This window comes from Patiria miniata, unplaced genomic scaffold (assembly GCF_015706575.1).
Source record: "Patiria miniata isolate m_02_andy unplaced genomic scaffold, ASM1570657v1 HiC_scaffold_7, whole genome shotgun sequence".
NCBI lineage: Eukaryota > Metazoa > Echinodermata > Asteroidea > Valvatida > Asterinidae > Patiria > Patiria miniata.
Genome location: NW_024037074.1, coordinates 15653264 through 15674522, shown reverse-complemented (window position 1 = coordinate 15674522; position 21259 = coordinate 15653264). Strand labels below are relative to the sequence as shown.

The 21259-nt window shown below is 41.3% G+C and overlaps 2 protein-coding genes across 2 annotated transcripts in view; one reads left to right on the top strand and one right to left on the bottom strand.

Annotated features, from left to right (window-relative positions):
• Positions 1–11863, top strand: part of LOC119746142 (adenomatous polyposis coli protein-like) — a 33668-nt gene extending 21805 nt beyond the window's left edge. The window contains exon 9 of the mRNA XM_038222946.1: positions 174–11863. Within this exon, the coding sequence (XP_038078874.1) occupies positions 174–7364 (7191 nt within the window). The 3' untranslated portion in view covers positions 7365–11863. The remainder of the gene's footprint in view (positions 1–173) is intronic.
• An 800-nt stretch (positions 11864–12663) lies between these two features.
• Positions 12664–19910, bottom strand: LOC119744629. The gene is made up of 12 exons (XM_038220667.1): positions 19720–19910; positions 17938–18123; positions 17356–17513; positions 16596–16713; positions 16304–16474; positions 15468–15575; positions 14606–14716; positions 14124–14267; positions 13802–13884; positions 13311–13485; positions 12991–13100; positions 12664–12780 (listed from the first exon to the last, which is right to left on the bottom strand). The coding sequence occupies exons 1-12, from the start codon at positions 19747–19749 to the stop codon at positions 12771–12773; spliced, it is 1404 nt and encodes a 467-aa protein (XP_038076595.1). The 5' UTR covers positions 19750–19910; the 3' UTR covers positions 12664–12770.
• Between the last annotated feature and the right edge of the window lie 1349 nt (positions 19911–21259).

The following is a 21259-nucleotide window of genomic DNA, read 5'->3' as shown; positions in this document are numbered from 1 at the left end:
TTAATTTTATGTACCATTCGGTTACTTTGCAATATTAGATTTTAACTTGCCTCTTGTGTCTTGTTTAGTGTTCATATTGCCTTACTCAAAAGATGAACATAGTGAAGCAAAACAAAAACTGGAAAACTGAAAATTGGATTATTTTTAATTTCTGTCTTAATTTTTGATAACAGGTGATGCAGGAGGTTGCCATGCATGCTGGGATTGATATGTCTTCAGCTTCTCAAGAACCACACCAATACCTAGATCAGCAGTCGCAGGAGTGCACTGAGAGAGAAGCCCCCTCTAGTGTTGATGTCCCACCAGGTGACAGGTGCGAATCGAACAGTCATCCCAACAACTCTTACAATGCCTTTGGTTTTGGGGGATTTGACATGAACGCACGCAGAGCTTCCAATGACAGTATTAATAGTATAAACAGTGATATATACCCCATGGGAGCTCACACTAAGCTGCCATACTCCAAACAGCCGATGGATCACTCTCACTCCATGGACGGGACCGTTAACAATGCTCTGGATCAGCACCAGCGGCAACACAAGGCTATCTTCCAGCGTGTTAATCATGAGGACATGGGCGCCAACATGGACTCCACTATCAACTTCAGTCTGAAATACTCGGATGAGAGCCTCACACCCGCTCCTAGGACTGGACCGAGGGAAGAGAACTATCAGCCCAAGCCAGCGCCGGATTGTGGGCATTACAAGCAGGGTGGTGGTGGTGAGAGCTGCCCCCAGCAGGGTCATGATAACCAACCACAGCCAGTGGTGCTTTGCCAGGAGTGCAATACCCCTCACATGCAGAGGGAGGGTATGGCAGTAGGTCATGCCTTCGTCCCGCCACCCCAAGCAGAAAGGATGCAAGGGAGCTATCCAAATAACTATTCCGACCCTCCTGCCGTACAGCGGAAGTTGATGCCAATGAAGGACCCCTGTGGTCTTGACTTGGGCGGTGACATGGAAGATGAGAAACCTGTAGACTACAGCCGACACAACTTGCCACATTCAGGACATCTGAGATCCAGGTTTAACGAGGATGATCATGAACATTATGCCAGTGATCAGCCAACTGATTTTACGCAACGCTACAACACAGACTTGCCAGAATCTACCACCGAGGGGATCAATTTTGTCCAAACGTCACTCACGACTGGAACAACTGGGAATATCTTCATGAACAATGTTGAGAAGCCAGAAGGTCCAATGGGCAGCCTACCCAACAGCAACACTTCCAGAGATAACAGTTCAGAAGGGCAGTTGGACCTACTGAGAAGTGACAGTGTTGACACCTCGACGTCGCTCAGTTCAACTCACACAGCAATATCCAGGGCCCATGATGACAAACAGCAAATGTACTGTGTGGAGGACACACCTGTGGTCTTTTCTCGCTGCTCGTCACTCAGTTCCCTGGACAGCAACGAGGCCGACCATCACTTGGACTGTGAAGAGGAAGAGGGGAACCATTCCAAGGAAGAATTTGAAGAGTGTCCAAAGGATAGTGAGCATAATGAGCAGGATGGAGATCAGAGCAGAGAGGACCCACTCCAGAATCAAGAGGGTGAGGTGACCACCCATGAGCCAATTGAATCTGGTCTGCAAACGCCAGCAAGCCTGAATCAGATCCAGGACACCCCTCTCATTTTCAGTCGATGCAGCTCGGTGTCCAGTCTCAGCAGCTTTGAGGTGCAGTCGATATGCGACGACCGGAGCTCCTGCTATAGTGACAGCCGCAGGGCCAGTGAAGTGGTAAGCCCTAGTGACCTGCCTGACAGCCCCAGCCAGACAATGCCACCAAGTCCCCGACGTGGCCGTAAGCAGATTCCCGCCCAGACTTCATCCTGTGATCCTGAGACTGTAGGGGTGTTACCAGAGTGCGAGGAGAATCTTGTGACCTATGCTACAGAAGGCACACCTGCAGAATTTTCCTGTGCAACCAGCTTGAGTGGATTAACAATTGATGATGAGGAGAAAGCTAATGTGACTAGTAAAATCCAGGATGAAGATGATACTCTTGACTCCAGAGATTCCAAGAAGAGGAATGAAATCAGGAAAGAAACTGAGGTCGAATCTGAAGAGATATCGGAGAGAGAACAAAGCATGCTCGATGAATGTATTAACTCTGCCATGCCACCTAAGAAGAGTACCTTGTCCAGCAAACCCAACAAGATTAGAAGTCGCAATGTGGTGAATGTCCGATCCATAAAGAGTCCTCAACAGAATGGCAAACACGTAAGCTTCAGTCAGAACGTTTGCAGTCAGGAGGCTCCCAACCCTTATGCCACGGAGGATACTCCAATCAATTTCTCAACAGCAACCTCACTGAGTGATCTTAGCATTGAGGATATAGACATCCAAGCAACAGGAGAAGGCAAGCTTAAGGTCAACAACCCTCTGTCAAGTAGCGAGACTTCCCCTGATAGCCAAGATGCTGCCTCATCAAAGCCATTTTATAAGGCTCATGGAGCCCAAGGAGAGGAGATGAAATCAGAATCAAGCTCGATACTTAATGATGCTGAGGACTCCATGCTGGAAGAGTGTATCAACTCCGCAATGCCCAAGCCGCGATTGAACAAATCCAGATCATTGCAGCTAAGCAAGCACCGTTCAGGGAAGAGTCTGTCAAAGCTACGAAGCCCAAAACCCAGCGGACTACCCCGCAAGAGGCTTCCATCATCCGGGGTGCGACACAAAAGTCCCTCACCCATCCCTGAGATGGGTTCAGAATATCAGAATGCTACTACTTGCCAAGAGAGAGTCCATCAATGGCAGAATGGATTCGGGGGAACCTCTGACTCTGTCAGGACATTTTGCACAGAAGGAACACCTCAGCAGTTTTCAACAGCAACATCTCTCAGTGGTCTCTCCATGGACTCACATAACCAAGAAGATGTGTTAAATGGCAACGTGACAGAACAGGTTGACGAGAATGAACCCTCACAAATGAAACATAGGCAGACCAGCAGTGGTGCTTCTCATATAGAATCACCCCGGCAGTATGCGGTGGAAGGCACGCCCATGTCCTTCTCCAGGAATGATTCCCTGAGTTCCCTCAGTTGTGATGATGATGTTGACTTGTCCAAAGAGAAGAGCGACTTGAAAGGTAAAGTGCAAAAGAAGAAAGCTGATGGGTTATCCTCTGTCCAAAATAAACAGTCAGTACCTTCAAGGTCTTTCTCAAAACTCCCACAGCCTTCTAAAATTCCACAACAGCGGAAAAGATCTGAGAAACCAGTTGCTATCAGAGGAAAGACGCCAAATTCAGAACGGAGTACGTCAAAGGAGCAGCAATCCAGCCAGCTGGTCAGCAACACCAGTTCCCCATATGATTCCCCTCAAGTTTTTAATGTTGAAGGAACCCCCATGTCATTTTCTAGGAATGACTCTCTAAGCTCTTTAAGCTGTGAAGAGGATGCCGATCTCCACATTGACAAGAAAAGTCTGAGGGAATCTCAAAAGTCAAAGCCAACAGCAAATAGCCAAGGCAAAGAAGGCAAGGCACAGGACACAACAGAGGGGTACAGCAAACAGGAGCATATGAGATTTGGCTGGTCGGGATCAAAACCAATCCAAGGTGACAATCAGGACCACCACACTGAGCGACCAAATTCCATAGAGACCCCTGTTAAATTTGCAGTGGAAGACACTCCAGTTTGTTTTTCAAGAAACTCCAGCCTCAGCTCACTGAGTGACCACGACCAAGAAGAAAACCAACACAATACCGAATCACCACAGACAGAGCCATCCCACACCAATGTCTTTGCCGTCGAAGATACCCCCATCTGCTTCTCACGAAACAGCTCCCTGAGTTCACTGAGCGTAGAGTCCTTGGATGGTGAGACAAGTGCTGGTGAGCAGGCTCTCCTGGACGAATGCATCAGCTCAGCTATGCCACGCAGTCATGTCAAGAAGTCAAATCGAAGGCATGGCAAAGCCAACAGGATGAATGAAACTGGAGAAACTGAGGATAGGGGGAAGCAAGAATCTGGCTCAGACAATCCTGCAAACGACCATGATGATGCATGCCAATTCTCTCCTCTGTCTCCATCAGAAGATGCTATCAATGAGTTCTCTGAAATGACTGAGAAATTGCAGGATGAAGTGAAACCACGCCAAGGTCCAAGAATCACTAAGCCAGGGGAACAAGGCTCCAAAATGCAACCTGAAACTACAGAGAAGGGGGTCAGAGGTGGACGAAAGACCTATAAAAGCCCAATTTCAAATACCTCTCGCTCTGTGCCAGTCCCCAAAAGTGTCCAGCCAAACAAGACTCAGGCTGCAAAAGTTGGTGCACAGATAGGATCTTTAGTCAATAGTACAGCAACATCCAAGAACATTGCGTCAGGAATGAAAGGTGCCACACCAAATAGAAGCGGTACCAGTACACCTATCAGAAGCAGTACATCAGTGAAGACCACCACTGTAACCAAACGTGAAGCCAGCCCAAAAGGCAATGCATCTGGCAAGCCACCGCCTATCAATACTGACACATTCACAAAGAAGAAGAACCTGACTTCAGGTTCCACAGCCACAGCTAGAAGTGTTACACCACAGCTTAAACCAACCCAGGTGACTGGAGCAGCAACCAAGAGTCTTGCAAATAAACAGAGCACCTCTAAAGTGGCTGCCCAAGGATCCTCTACGAAAACAAGTCAGCTGAGCAAAGATGCCGGTCGGTCAACCCCTGCAACAAGATCAAATCTCTCTCAGAGGAACTCCCCAACCTCTTCCAGGAACACTTCGCCATGCTCTCCTGCGAGTCGGTCTCCAAGGGGCTCCATTAGTGGTCCAAGCCCTCGAGGCACAGCTCAGGCTACCAAAAGTAACTCCCTGAGCCCTGCTAGGAGTCCCATGTCCTCAAGAACTAGCTCTCCAAGCCCTCATACTACAGCTGGCACAAGAAAACCACTGAGCGGAGCAACGAAAAATGCAACCCCGGGCCGAGGGTCAGGAATCAGCACCTCTCCTTCGCCCAAATCAGGTCTTCCAAACAGGAGTCTGTCTCCAAGGAACAGTGTCTCCGGAGCTCCACAGAGAAGTACGTCCCCGAGGAACAGTGTATCGGGCACTGGAGCAAGAAATGCATCACCCCGCAGCAGTGTCCCTGGTCTTGGCTCCAAAAACACATCACCAAGGTCTAGTATCTCTGAGACATCAGCCAGGAGTGTATCTCCAAGGAATAGTGTGTCTGGCATCCAGGCACGAAGCGTCTCTCCCAGGAATAGAACACCAACAAAGACCCCTTTGAAAAAGGCCAATGGTACCCAAGCAACCAGTGATAAGACCGCAGGCAGCAGAGCAAAAACTAATCCTCCCAAGAGTAGCAATGTGTATCGATTGGAAGTTGGGTCTTCCAGACCCACATTGGTTAAACAGTCAACATTTACCAAGGAGAGTGCTTCTTTACCTGAGCACACTCCAGAGAACACAATGGGGGTTGAGTCAGAACCAGAAAAAGTCATTGAAGAAACTGACGAGAATGAAGGTGCTGTTGAAAATGATGTCTTCACCCCACATTATGACAAGGAGGATGACAATGAAGATACCATGGAGGAAGAGAAGGCAGATCCTGAACCTGTAATTTTATCAGGTGGTTGGAGAAGGGTGTCTGTTGAAACAGACACCCAGCAGAGTACCCAAGAGACAGCTCAGAAACCATCGGGCTCTACAAAACCACAACCCTCTGGCTGTACTGTGAAAACGCCACCCACAACTAAAAAATTGCCACTCAGCTCTGTCAAGCCTGTAACCAAAACTTTGCCATCAGAGAAGACTCCAAATGCTGCAAAGAACTCGCCTGCACCCACTCGAAAGTTTGAGATGGAATCGGATGCCAAGCCATCATGGAACAGCAGTGTAACAGCTCCAAAGAACTGGGGTAGTCGCAAGAAAGGTAGCAGATCAAGCAGTCCAGGGAACAGTAGACCGGAAAGCCCAGCCATCAGTAAAAGTCGATCACAGAGTCCTGGTTTGAATAAGAAAAAGTCGAACAGTCCTGCCACTCAGAGAGCTAAACCACAAGTGAAGCAAACTGAAGAACAAAGTAAAAATTCCCCGAAGACCACTTCTGAGAAAGCACGGGATTTATGCAAGGAGCTGGACATACCAGTTAAAAACTATGGTGGAAATGTGACCTCCCCGGTGTCAGACTCTAGCGATGACAGCATTTGGGTTAAGAGGGATGAGGTATCAGCTCGGAGCAGCAACACTTCTGTCCGACATAATGCCTCTACTGTTAGCTTGCAAAGTCAAAACAGTCAAACCAGCTCTGCACGAAGTGTGAAATCCTCCAACAGTGCCACAATGTCTTCCAGTTCTGTTTCCTCTAAAAGTGCTCAGAATCAAAAACCCTCCGGGCAGGGTGCTAAATCTGTGACTGCCAGCAAACAGGTAAAAGAAAAGGATGTAGAGAAGAAGGCAGATAAGAAAAAGTTCTCTTTTTTGAAGCTCAAAATGAAGGGGAAGAAACCAGAGGCTGATGAAACTAAGGCGAAAACCAAGGCTGATAAGAAGCACAAAGCCCAGGGCAAAAGTACGAGCAAGAATCCAACACAAACCCTGAGCCCCGAGTCGGATATCACAAGTCCGGAGGATGATCTGGAGACACTCAATTTGGACCAGCAGTTGGACCAGTTGGGGGTTTGGAACAGCGATGATAATATCAACAATGAGAGCATGCCAGATGAGTTTATCGAGTGGGACAGCGAGACAGATATCTTTAAGGAAGAACTGCCAGATGAATACCTGTTTGAGAGCAGCTCTGACGTGACCAGCAGCCTGCCTAGCCCTGACAGCCCATGCAAGGGTGCTTACCAGATTGATAAAGGGAACCGCACAGATGACAGCCCCTCGCCAGAATTCAAACAGTTTCGTCTGGAGAACCGGCTCAACTCCTTCATCCGAATGGACTGCAACGAGAAGGAGTGCGACACTGAGAGCACGCGTTCGGCCCCAGTCATAGGGGATTCAAAAAACTGTCGTAGTAAGAGCGTCTCGGACGCCTACCCTGTGTACTCTGCTGGGGACCAGTCCCCACCTCGTCCACAGCGCCTTCGTCTTCCAAAGAAGCCCTTTGGGATCAACCGCAGCGACAGCTCACCAACAACAGCTATTCCGGTTCTGGTTTCCCCATTCAACTACAGTCCCAGCAAGCGCAGCCAGAGTGAACCCCACAGCCCGGATGCCGCTAGACGTCGGTTCCAGTCGCACCATTCCTACAGCTTCCATGAATCCAGGGAGCACCGGCAGCGATTTCAGCAGTACAAGCAACAGCAGCAGCAGCAGGTTCCACAGGAAGAATATGTGTGCAACAGTGAGGACAGTGACTTGATCAGCCCAACATTGTCATCCAGGGTAACAACAGTCTGACGCCATCTGTAAAATTAGTAGCAATCTTAGGGATCCACAATGTATTTTCAACTTCTTGTTGGATCATTATTTTAGGAAGTTTGTGCCATGGTTGTAAGGTAAATGTAAAGCAATCACATGAGGGGAGCATCTAAAGTTATTATGCTTCCTCACTTAAGTGGGAATGCATACCGTTCCCAATTGTGACAGCTTGGAACACAAGAAGTTCCATGCCAGTTCCAACCAGGACTGCGCTGGGAACATGGCTTGTTCCCACCATTCTTCTTCAAATGGAGAATCTGAAAGTTGCAAGTTTTGAGATTCCTCACTTTTCAAGTTGGCTTTATAGGTTTCTGTGGTTGGTACTTAAGAAATCAACATCAACAAACCACCTAACAAGTTCGAGGCATAATTGAAAAACTGTGTCTCGTAATGTACAGTGTAAAAAAAAAATCAACAGAGATCAATTTGTTTCCTAAGTAATACTCATTATTTATTACATCCAACAGTGATGTGTTTTTACGTGTACAGTAAAAACTCTTTCATGCATGCTGAACTTCTAGAAAATAAAAAAGATAGAATTTGAAATGTAGGGTTCAACAAACTAGTTGATGTGAGAGAATGCTCAACACTTTACATTTGCATGGGTGTTGACAACAATCGTCATGTAAATCAAACTTTCAGACAGTCTTGGAGGATTTTATACTCCAAATATTTCTGTATCCAGTTGTATCAGCTGCTTTTTCCCATCCAATTTTTCATTGTGCAATGATTTATAGAATGTGTCAACTCTTTCAGTGCTCGAAACTTATTGTTGCATGCAAGTTAAAGGAAAGAGAACGTCTTTTCAACAGAGATATGATTCCCTCTTTCAATGAAATTGTGCTTACAGTTTTTGACATCTTTGGCAAACGTTTTGTAATTTTTGTTAATGCTGTGATACACACAGTGCCTTTTTACCCTGCCTGCTTCAAAAGCAGGTTTCGTCCGGTGCCAATTGACGTCTTTTGTGTATCAACTTTTTTTTTCTACTTTGTATCTTTTCTTATCGGTTGAAAGATTGTTGGAGATCTCTAAAGAGTTGCTATCTATAAAAATGTTGAATATTCATGACTCATGAATATTCACATTTCCTTACTCTAGTTTTTGTTAATCTGATGACAGATCCGTTTGTGCTTAAGGAGTTTGCACACGTATACTTGCAGATTTCAATTTTTTGAGTGTATCATATACTTTGGAGAGCAGATGGTGTTGCCATAGTATGGATAGACATTATTCATTGTCTGTTGATCGTAGACATCTATACACGGTAAGTTTGTGAGACAAAGAATTTATAGCAAACGTCTTAAGATCAGTATCTTGTGACCAGAGGGTTTTCGCGGTTTAATCATGGCTAGTTCATTTAAGGAGTATTTACAAACTTTGTTTTATTGTATCGTTTCCCACCGTGCTTTTAAAAAATAATATCCTCATTTCTGTATCTTCCATCTGTCACTGCTTGAGCAATGCACATACTGAAAAAAAAAAAATCATCATTTGGTCAGAAACTTTAAGCCGCATCACTAACACATAACCAAAAAAAGATGAGCTTAAACAATTATTTGGTGTGTTTATTCTTATTTTTATATATTATTTTTTTGGCCAACGACAGTTGATTTTTTTTCTTTTTCTATTTCCACCAGACCAAGTATTGTACCTGTATATTTATTTGAATTCTTCCGCTCTCGATGTACAAAAACCAAAAAAGAGATATTTATTTATTCATGAATGTAAGGAACGTGTAGCTGGGACATTGGAAAGTAAGAATGTATTTAAGGAAGCATCATTGTACAGACGTGTACATAATGGTATTAGTTGGACTGGTATTGTATTGTCGATATTAAGTAGTTGTGCTGAAGGTTGGAGGTCAGTTTTTCAAACCCATGTCATTAATTGTCACATGTGAAACCACTTCCAGAGAGCCGCCCAGAAGAACATTTTTTTTCCCATGGAAAGAACGGGAGCCTGTCATAGCTACTCATTTAAGCCGTGTTCACACTGGACTTTTGGGAGTAAAAGTAACAAAGACTGTTGTTACGGTTGTCAGTTGTACATTCTGCAGCGGTATGTTTTACAGGGCCAACTGGGTTGCAGAAGAATTGACGCTGTTAGTTTCACACTTTCCACATGCCGAAGTTCATCAAAGTGCGGATACACGGTAGAATAACCACTATGGAATGTTAACAATCACTCGCGGTAATTCTTTTACAAAATTATATCCAGTGTGAACATGGCTTCACACCAGATCGAGGCTGGTGACCATGGTTGTTGCTTATCCAAACTTTGTGTGCTAAGCAGACAATCGTAGCAGCTCTGTGAACAGAAACCTTTCAGGTCCAGGATACTCATGTTATTACACGTTATACATTCTGCGTTCATTCTTCATTTCACATTGCAAGTGGTTCACAGTTGTAAACTAAAATATCAAACCAAGCAGGTCCATTGGATATCGTGCAAATGCTGTATTTTCTGCTAAAAAATATACCATTATTATTAATCATGGGAACCATGTATGTATTTTTATGAATTGCCAAATGAAGTTTTTATATTCCAAGCGAGGATTTGAAACAAAGGTTAGGTGATAGCGGGGAAGGCAAGGAAATATTTTAATTCCCTGATTTCTCAATTTATAAATACAGACACTTTTGAGAAAGCCTCACCCATTTTGGGGTGTGGCTCCCATCGGTCTTCTTGGAATCACCCATGACATAAGTATCCAGAAACATTGGACAGAACATGCGAGAAGAAATATATTTGAGTAATTTCCAAATAATTATTTTTGTTGAATCCCAGGCTCATATAGTGTATATTACGTGTAACTAGTATTGTTAATTGTAATTTATGAATTCCATTTTAGAGGAAACCGTTTAGCTGCAATAGTACCATGTATATTTGTTCACTGTTGTCAACATTTACGAGGTATATCTGTTTGTAGATAAGTAAAAAAAAAAAAATAGAGACCATGCAATGACAATAAATGGGTTTCAACATATGTCTGTGTAATATGATGTATTCTTGGTTTAGTAACATAATACGCGCATTTATTTTATCATGCATTGGCCAGTATGTTTTTTTTAATACATGGCAAAGCAGAGAGGGTGTTAAAATCTTTTTCAATTGTTTAGATCTTGAAATCGCTGCCACTTTTTTGACCAATCGGCAACAAGCAGGCTACAAATTTGTAGCATTTTTAATATTCTTATTTCTATATCTTGAGAAAAGTGACACGAGTTGCAAGTGCAGGCAGTTGAAGCTTGTTACATTTACAACAACAAAAATTGTAAGGAGGGCACTTCAAGGCACCTACAAACATTTGCAATGACGTGGAAATGTTGTGTACCTACAGATTTAACGAGAAAACCCTCACTCAAAGTAAAGATAGGACTGATACCAAATACCCATTGAAATTATTCTGCCTGAAATGGTATCGTTTGGAAAAAAAAACAACCATTGAAGATTGGTTAAGAAAAATATGCCCATGTGCACAGTTTTACATGCATGAGCAATGGAATCCAGTTGCGAGACTCACAAAATTGTGCATATGTTTTCTTCATTTTCTCAAAATTTATTGTATTCACTGAGCTGAAACTTCAACAAGTTAGTTGTTGGTTGGTTGTTATATGACACTCACCACAACTATTCACAATTTTGTCCAGTAAGGTTTAAGTTGCTGTAATTATTGTTGACATTTTGTAAATTTCCCTGCACGTTTCCCCATGAATTGGGATTATCTGTTGAATGTAATCTTGCCACAGCAATCAAGAAATTTTTGAAATAACAAATATAACAGGTCTGAGTAGTGTATATAGTCACCAATTTTAATCGCCAAATATTTTTGTGCCACCATTTCCACATTGTCCCGTTACTGTATTCAGATGTGCAGAGTTTTCTTGCACCACGCTTGTGATATGATTTCCGTACTTCTGTCAAAATGTGAAGATGAAAAATTGGACACGCGTGTTACTGCAGTGCGGTATCGTTGTAGAGCACTATTGCACAATTAGTCTAATGACCCAGAGAGGTATTCAGACATGTGGGTCATGATCTATCATTGTTTGTATTAATCCCATTGTTTGTTTATCCCAAACAACTAAATGTATTTGTGATTGAATCTTTGAAAATCTTTGGAAAAGAGGGATTTCTCTAGAGGGAAAAAAGAAGGTATTTTGGATTTACAGAAAAAGGGAAAGGTGCTCATACAAAAATCTCAATTATTGATATGTTAATAGTATTTTTTTTTTCTCCAGATTTCCTGGATGTTATCAAACTTTTTATTCTTAAAATTTTCATCTGAAGCATTTTTGTATTCATGAAACAGTTGGAAACCTGCGGTGGTTTCATAAAGTGGTAATCAATGTATTTATAATACAGGTAAATGCTGTAATTTGTACTTTAAACTTATGAATATCATGGAGCAGAGTGCTCTGAATTCTGTGACTGTGAAATCAGACAATAAAAGAACGTGTTTCTTTTCAAATGTACCCAAAAGTATCATGTCTCTCATTTAAAGTGTTTGATCTCTGTCTTTTTTTATCTGACCTTCAAAATAAAAAAAATAAAATGAAAAAAAACCCACTTTTTTTTTGTTCCCTTGAAAATTTCATTGGAACTTTTTGGCAAGAATTGTTTTTAAACTGATGAGACCCAAAGGACACTGTTATGTTGGCTTGGCATTAAAAACATTTCATCGGCTTAAAAACAAGAGACATAAATACAAACAACGTCCTTTATTCATATTGTGTTTAAAAGTAATTAACATCAAGCGCTGGTTGTTTTGTCAGCAACAATTCTTTTGCTATGATTTATTCATTCATAAAATGTCAACCTCAAAATGGAAAGACAATCCAAGTAAATTAATCTGAAATTTAACAAAATGTCTCATTTACAATTTCATAGTTTTGGCAAAGTTTTATTCCAAGAGATTCGCTGTTATTACATATTGGAAATATATTTGTTAGTTTCCTGCACAAATACAAATAAATATTTTAACTTTTACATGACTTTTTTATCCTTACAATATAGGCAAGAAAAGACTTCTTTCATGAAAAAAATTGCACATGAAATGTATACAAACTTTTTACATCTGAAGATTATTCCAAATGGTGTTAGTATTTTTCTTTATTTTTTACAGGTATATTAATTGGGAAAATTGTATTGTGTATATCAAGTACAAAAACAAATGTTTCCCTCAAAATTTCATTCCATGGTTAAAAGCTGACCCATTGTTTCTTTCAATTTGTATTACACAAAGTGAGTTGCCTGTTGTTGAGGATTTTTTTTACACAACCAAACCTTAATAATATTTTTATGTTCTGTAATTTAACGTTGAAAGTTGATGCTGGTGAATTCTTGTCCCATCCCGTCCTGCTGTTGACTAATGAAGTTGTGTTAATACCCACTGCAAGGAGAGCAAACCAAGAGACATAATTACAAATAAAATCTCAATTAAAAAGCCTCTCACATACTGTTTCAATAATTCAACATATTGGGGATATTATACTTTCAAATTCTGGAATCTGAATTTCTGAGAGGAGATTGACTTTTCATTTCAACAGATACCAACAAAGTTAGGAATCGTTAATAAATTAATAAAAGGAGGTCAACTTACGAGACAACGCAAGACTTGCGTCTTGACTGGGTGCGCACGTTGCGCAGCTTGCGATCCTGAGGGCTCTCGTCAGCATAGTAACGAATGTCACGTGGATCAGCGATACGCACCTACAAAAAAACCAAAAAGTAAATAAATAATATTTAGCCATTCCCTTGACTAGACTTTAGACCCCTTCTGAACAACTGGAACAGTCAATCTTCACTCAACTGTTTCAACCATCAAACTTTTATATACAAATAATTTTCAATATTGATATTCGGAATAATTTGGTTTAACATGTCTTGGGAATGCCAGGCTAAGACAGGTTTAAGCCTCACCTTGTGGCCACGGAATATCTGCAGCAGCATCTGTTCCTGTACGTCCACCATGATGTCTTTGATGTGTTCCTTGAGTTGATCCTTGCGAGTGCCGGGTCTCAGGTCATCCTCAGCCTCCTGGATGCGGCGGACTCGCTCCAAGGCACAAGCATGGTCTGCTTCCTGAATGGAATGGCTGGCCACAAAGAAACAAATATCTCCGTAGGTATTTTTTTTTTGGCTAGGAAGATTGTTTTAATTCACAATGTTCAGAAAAACAATTAGGGACCAAACTGCATGTACTTTGTTAACTTTCAAGATGGGGAGAGGTGTAATCATATGGAAATCACATACAGATGCTCTGGATCCTTCTTTGCCCATTAAAAACTTTTAAAAGACCCCCAAAGTATCAAATGTTGCCAACTCTTGGTTCCAGCAAAACCTGGACATCCTCTGAGATTCTAGACTTTAAATCCAGAAACAGGGGGAAATTGCATCAGGCAAGAACTTACCGCCGCAGCATCTGTTCCATGAACATTCCCTTCCGTAGATCCGTTTCATACTCCAGTTTCTCTTGTTGCTCGTTCTCAGCCATCTTTCGGACAAATAAATCAGACGACATAAGCACCTTTTATACAAATATCCTGTACTACGTTTGCTTATGACCGATCAAAATATTGGCTGAGCATAAACAGATTAACAGCCAAGATGTGATGTAATGTGTGATTTCTGTCGACCTAATCTCAATTATTTTTTTTCAATTTTTTGCTAAGCACGTAAAGTTGCTGATATTTTTTCTTTACAGAGCTCTATGAACTTGGGTTCAGGCCTTACCACCACACCGTTGAAGACCCTGACTAGTTCCTGCTGTGTCAGATCCTTCATGTAAGAGGAACGACGTTGGACTTGGTCCAGTTGCTTCTTGCCGCTGCTCAGGAGCCGAGCCTCGTTAAGACGCCGCTGTCGCTCATTCTCTTCCTGATGATAATTCATACAAATACAGAGAGTTGTAAACCACGCCACTTGTAAGGGAGCACAAGTAGATCGTAAGTTAATGAAGGTAAATAACAAGTCAGTTTTCAATTCCAGTCAATTAACAGAGGATTAACAATAACAAAGGATGCCTTTGTCTCAGTCATTTGAATAAAATGTGAATTAAAGATTTAATGACTTTTGTGATTGACTTGATTACAACTACTCTGTTTTTCAGGAAAGATCCGGCAAAAGAAAAGCTTGTAGGGAGGCAAGACAAAGTATGGAGGAAGGGCTTAATTAATCCGTAATATTTCTTGAGATGGATGTCTTGACTGACTTACAGCCATGTGGAATTTCATGAGAAGCGTAGCCCGTTTGAAGCTGAGGACGAAGTCATCTTTGAGTTCGTTGAAGATGTCCCCTATGGCATGATCCTCTTCTTCGTGAACCTCCTGAGCAAGAAAGGACCCACAAAATAAAATGGTTACTCCCTTGAGTTTTTGTTTTAATAATGGGTTTGCTCTCAACGGATATAATGTGATAGGCACTGCATTAAGGTGCACTCCGAGGGGAATCAACCCAGGACCAAAACTTCATTGAAACCTTTTTGATTCACTGACGCAATAGTATCACCATTCAAGTCATTGACTGTATAAAAGGCCCCCATTTCAGATTTGAACCAGCCAGCAAACTCAGGAAAGTCTCAGGTTTATTTTTTTCACGGCGCAAGCTTTAAAAATTAGCAATAGGTACTGGATCCAAGTTCCATTGAGAAAAGATGATTTTTTCCTCCAACACTCTTGGACAACACTGAGTACACAGCACATGAACATAATTACATCTGTGTACTTGCAAAATCCAATAATCACATCTCCGATGCAAAGGTTCCAGTCCAAGTTCTTGTTATTTATTAGATGCAATTTTGCAGCAGGGAGATGTCATTCAATATCGGCTTTCACCCATCAAGATATCTGCACGCTACGTGTAAGCTTGTGAATTTTGTCTCACAAGTCCTCAGACAACACTAAACATACGTTGTTTTTTAAATACAATGGTGATCAGGCAAAACCCGATATTGGAAGTTCTAAGCTTATATATGCTGCTGGGATTTTTTTGTAAGAATACAGGATCACTTCCCCCAAAGAATTTTTTTCTTGAAATGAGGGTAAGTGAGTTGAAAATGTAGAAACTGATCGTCTTTACCTCCAGATCATGGACAGCATTGCTGAGCTCATCCTGAATCTCCTGCCACAGTTTGCTCACTCTAGACAAAGATCGCAGCATCTCACGGAAATTGGCATCCCCAGAGGACTAAAAAAATAAGGCAGTTTGTAAAATTGTGTCAAAATGTTGCTCATTTGTCACTTTATGGGCTGATCTTTTTGCAGCAGAAGAGTTGATTAACACATGCTGGGCACAAGTTCACATTTCAAAAGAATTCAACAACAAAAAAGAGGATCAAAGACTTTTGTTTAACTAGAGTTTAGTCTACTGCTCATAAGATTTCTACACACAAAATATTTACAAAATGATAGTGTTTGTACAAATTTGTATGAATCAATCTTAATAATAGTGGTGTATTTTACCAGAGTATCACAATAAAAGTGAGAAAGAGATTTAGTAAACCAATGACAAGATCAACAAGTATTTTGAAGGGTGGGCTTGACGGATATTTTACATATTGTATTCATACATGTACACAGTTGAGCTCAACCTAGTTCAGTTATGAACATCAAATGTTTAAGGATTCTCAACAAAACCTCACACAAAACATCTTGTAAAACATTAGATGAAATATCCCAATAGGGGACTGCATGAAAGAAACAATTATCCTTGTGTTACGTAGAAATAAGGCCAAGAAATGAGTTTCAATACTCAAGCCAATCATAAATCATCCAGTCTCAAGTCAAACTACAACCTTTTCACAAGAACTGTGATTATTCTTGTGATTGTGATCAGATTTGTGATTGACTTATCATGTATACAATCGTACTTAGTCCAAAACCTGTCCAAAATTACTAGTCAGGGAATTGCAGTACCTTCTCCTCATCTGTCAGCTCAGACATGATGGTCATACGGCGTTGTCTCTCCTCCTCAATACCTCTGTTGAGTTTCTTGCCGTTTTGTTGGTAGAGCAGGTCGGCCATGACACAGTCTTTCCCTTCCATTAATCCTTGTCTCTTGCATGTCTCCTCTTTCTCTTGCTCTTCCTAGGATTAAAGAAAAGCCACACCGAAGAAGGGGTCAAGGAGAAAAGAAATCGTCTCTTGGTGCAATAGCCTTCTTCTATTTTAGGGTCTATCAGAATGAATGAGACGAAGGTAGATGTACCTCATTGAAGGCAATGATGTGTTTGAACTCCTTGTTCAACGGGGAGAAAAGTCTTCCAGCAACTTGCATCTCGCGAGCTTCGTTCTTGGTGCGACGGCCCTTTTCATCATCACAGGCCCTTAATAAATGAAATAACGTCATTATTGTAAACAGCCCTCAAAAACCAATTCAACTTGAGCTAAATGAGCAAGGGAAAAAAAGATCAAATTTGGTTGAAGCTAGATTAGATAATTAGAAAAAACAGATTAATGGCTTATCTGCAGAATAAAAAAACAGTAATTAAAGTAGTGTAAGTTAAAACACATACTGTGATAAATAATTGGGGGAGGGGGACATTAACACTGAAATAAATGCCCCTGAAAATGGTTAACTACAAAACTTCTCACTTCTTTGTTAGAGTGGAGTGTCATGGCCTAGCGGTTAAGAGCACCGGACTCATGCTCTGGTGTTTCAGAGGCAACAGTGGCGTGGGTTCGAGCCCGGGCCCGGACACTTGTGCCCTTAAGCAAGGCACTTAACCATTATTGCTTCGTCCTTCGGATGGGACGTTAAGCCGGAGGTCCCGTGTGTTGTATAAGGCCTAACGCACGTGAAAGTACCCAGTAACACTTATCGCTAAGAGAAGGGGTTTGCCCCGGTGTTTCTGGCCTCCTAGTTATACTCCCTTGTGGAAGTCCTTAGGAGAAGAACCAACCAAGTACCAAGTACTATGTAACACATGGACACTAATATGAACATAATTATTTTATAAACAACATACTGGTTGACAGCGCAGATAGTAAGTCTTCTAGTGGTACGTTCCAGGGGTCTTTGCAAGGCCCCAACACCGCCCCTGTCTGCTCCCTGTGGAGCCATCTCCCAATGCTTGCCGGTGTAGTAATGACCGCTGGGCTTGGCCATGGAACGACACGTCTGAATCTGTAGCAACCACAAAAATAAACAAAGAAATTGTAATGGTTGAATTGGGTGAAGGATTATCTCAAATGAAACTGAAGTTTATAAAGAATAGCTAACAAAAAATCAAACACAGGAGAAATGGAAAAAAAGGTGACAGAAATGTCGGAAAATGGAGCTCTATTAACTGGAGAACTGATGTCAAATCATACATGAGTACAGGCAATGTCTTACTGGTACTCAAACCTTATTGGTTGCCATGTGGCGACTTCTCTGCAATCAGGACAGCACCCAAAAATATCATGCGGAATGGATGGATATTTGAATTAAGTTGACCCCCTACACCACAGACTGATCTGGGACTCTAAATTTGCTGTAAGTGATGAAGTATCTAGGCCTAATGAAACTCTACTAATTAATTAGACTCTGCTCAAGCCACCATCTTTACCTGGTAGTATCCCGGCCTGCGTGGGATGCCTGTCTTGACGAGTCGACGATGGAACTTCTCCTTGATGCGGCTGGCCAGATCCAAGTGGTACATCTTCTCCGGCTCCTCGGCATCGTAATCATCATCCTCGATATCGGACATGTTGCCTCCCTGAGGAGGTTTGCTCTCAGCAGCCCGGCTCATGTACTATGGAGGGTGACGGTCAAGAGGAAGTGTCAAGAATGAAGATCATAATGCACTGGTGAATTAAGCCCAACTTTGTCTAGAACTGTAAAGTTTATCACAAGACTGAGACTTCTTGAAGTCTTAAACTGAGTAGCCTAATAGGTTCATCAATCACCTTTTTGTGACTTATTCAAGCTTTTCATAGGCCAACCATTTCAGAGATTTTTATTTTGACATTTTAATTTTTTTTTTCATCACCCATTCACTTATGTTATAATCTGGTACAATTTGACTTTGTGATGTTGTATCTCAATATGCTGTAGCCCCCCCCCCCCCCCCTTGTCATTTGGTCGATTAAAAAAACCCATAGGCCCCGCCGCCCAGGCCAGGGTCTAACTGGGCTAGTATAGTCGGACTCCCTATTATCGCGGCATCCCTATTATCGCGGCATGGGAAATTTCTCTTTTTACAGTGTCAAAACTCCTTCAAGTGGCGATTTTTATCCAGTTTACCAGTCATCAAGGATTTTCTACCGAAATGTATAAAAAGGACGATTAAAAAATGTTGTGTCTTTCGGGACTTTTAACGATTTTAATAAATATTAACGTTTTCCAAAACTTGCAAAATTTTCCCTCACCGTGTCTGCTAAAAGGTACCGTTTATATTTTAATATAAATCTTTAATTGCGCTCTGTCCATGAAAGTTCCATTGTCTGGTTCCCATTCTTCAGCTGCAAATGTAAAATGAAGTCGAACGACGATATTTGCAGCGCGAAATCGTAACAACTTTTACGGGATCAAAATAAGCACCGCGCGTTAGCGAAAATAAAACGGCACACCGTGTAAAGTGAATGGCGCCCTCAATCGCCGATCAGTAGACTTGCCTCAGGGATTTGTGTTCTCCTTTCGGGGGAAGGGCAGGGTCTTAAGAAATCATCCTGCAGACATTTTGTCTTTAATCAACTTGAACGTTACAGGGAAAATATCAGACTTTATTCAGGGGGTGTTTTGGTCAAAGATAAACTATGAACAAAAAAGTTGGGATTATTATAAAAACCACTTCCCGCATACCGCGATAATAGGGAGTCCACCTCCGTTCGCAAACGCCGCGCATGTCTATTTTCACAGGCATCGTACACGGAATAAACCACACCACCGTCGGATTTTTTTATATTAATTTAAAAAGGAAGAGTTATACTACACATAAGACAGGACAATTCTGGAAGGTTAGTGGGCAATCTCTATTCCGAACGAAAAACGTGATAAGTACCGCGATAATACGGCGTTCCATACTACTTGCGTTGACATTATTATTGTTTGGGTTAAACTAATGAAGAATTATTATGCAAGATGCATACCTAACAATGTTTCAATAAATCTAACAAGCGAAAAATATTGTATGAAATAAAATAGACACGACCACACATTGATTATAGAAAATATATGCATTGTGATGGCCCAGGTTGGACTACGTCTTCATTGCATATGTGAATGCTTCATCATGCAAGCGCCTCGTCATGCTCCGGAGGCTCTGCTCTAAAGAACGAATGACTGTGACATTCCCTTCGGCGCCTATAAAATAAGAGCGCCAAATTCTCTGCTATCAATTGATATTTACCAAGTTGTATTCCCAGTCGCTTGAAGACATATTGTGTACGCTTTTTAGAAGACGACTTGGATGATATTATGTCAAACTTTCCCAAGGAAATTTCACCTCGCAGCTTGTTTACTTGCGTTTACTTTCGTATGTTGCACCAAGCTAATAAGTTGCCAACCGCGTGATGCAAAATAAAGGCCAACTAGCAACGCATAGCGCCCTCTGTTGAAACCTCTCAACTACGACAAACTTTTATCCAATCACAATTAATGTCCATTGTACATCGGAAGACAATGGTTACTATGGTTAATTTTGAACAATAATTAAATTAGCATAAAGCATTGTCCCGTGTTTTGAAGCGATCACATGCTCAGGTTTGTGCGTGTACAAAAAAAATTATAAGCATTATAAAGCTATATTTCTTATTTTATGGAGACCAACCACCAGTGGGGATCGGGGGGGGGGGGGGGATCGAACGGGGGAATCAAACGGACAGTTAACAAAATTAATACAATGCGAAATAAAACTGTTCAGAGACTAAAAACAGATCTTTTATTACCCATTTCCTGTCCTTGCATGTTTCCAACAAAAGCGAAGTTAAGAAAATACAAGTAAAGGCAAAGTTAATGAAGTTTCCATTTTCGAAACAAACAATAAATGATCCGAACTTTGCCAGAGCGATCAGAAAATATAAAGTAGACATGATTTAAGGTTTAAGGTCTTTTAAAATTAGCACACAGCATGCTGTAACACACAACAAAACATGACATTTATTTCCAAGCTGACACAGAACATGCAGTTTTCTATACATAAAGCTGAGTAAAAGTTTTTGAATAACGAAATGGCCACTTGCTTCAGTAAATATTTGTTAAGAATACTTTTGAAAGAAAAATAAACAAGGTGGGAAATTTGAAATATCTACCAAAGAAAGAAAAAGTAAAAGAAAGAAAAAGGACAGCTAAAACTAACAAAGAAGTCATAGATCTTAATGCATGCATCCTTTTCTGAATCCCGAGTACACTCAATGATATATAGTTTGTTTCAAACTTTAAAATGCGGATCCTATAACACACAAGAAACTTTTTTTCCAAATTCTCTAATTACACTCATGCGTTTCTGCATTTCCTCATCAAAGACAAATGTTTCCCAGGTAATTTGTCAGACAAAAAGACTAATTTGGGGTACACTTTTTTCCTGTCCCTGTTACATCTGACATCTATGATTTTATAATTCTGATGCACTCCTTAATGCAGTCGTCATCAAAGAGTGATTATGAATAGCAAACTACCTACCCAACAATAGAAAATCATTTAAAGTCCTTCTCAATGATACTTGAATGGCAAATTTCAAAGTACAAAGGTAACAGAGACGGGAAAAAGGTCACACTTTGGAAGGAACCATAATTTGTTTCCAAAAGTCACTTTTTAAAGAGCTAACATAAAATCTCAATCACCCCTTTTCTCTTGGCAACTAGACTCCTCCCTTCATAGAACAAAGATCATTATTTCTGTTAGACTGTTATTTCTGCTAGACCTTTCTTAAAGGTTTTAATACATAAATT

What these genes read in the sequence shown, in the direction of transcription:
- LOC119744629 (XM_038220667.1), bottom strand. Translation starts at nt 19,749, where the DNA reads ATGTCTTCAAGCGACTGGGAATACAACTTG. An exon ending in TCATGAAATTCCACATGGCT is followed by an intron (nt 14,268 to 14,605) that starts GTAAGTCAGTCA and finishes AATTATCATCAG; the next exon opens with GAAGAGAATGAGCGACAGCG. An exon ending in ATGGAACAGATGCTGCGGCG is followed by an intron (nt 13,486 to 13,801) that starts GTAAGTTCTTGC and finishes CTTTGTGGCCAG; the next exon opens with CCATTCCATTCAGGAAGCAG.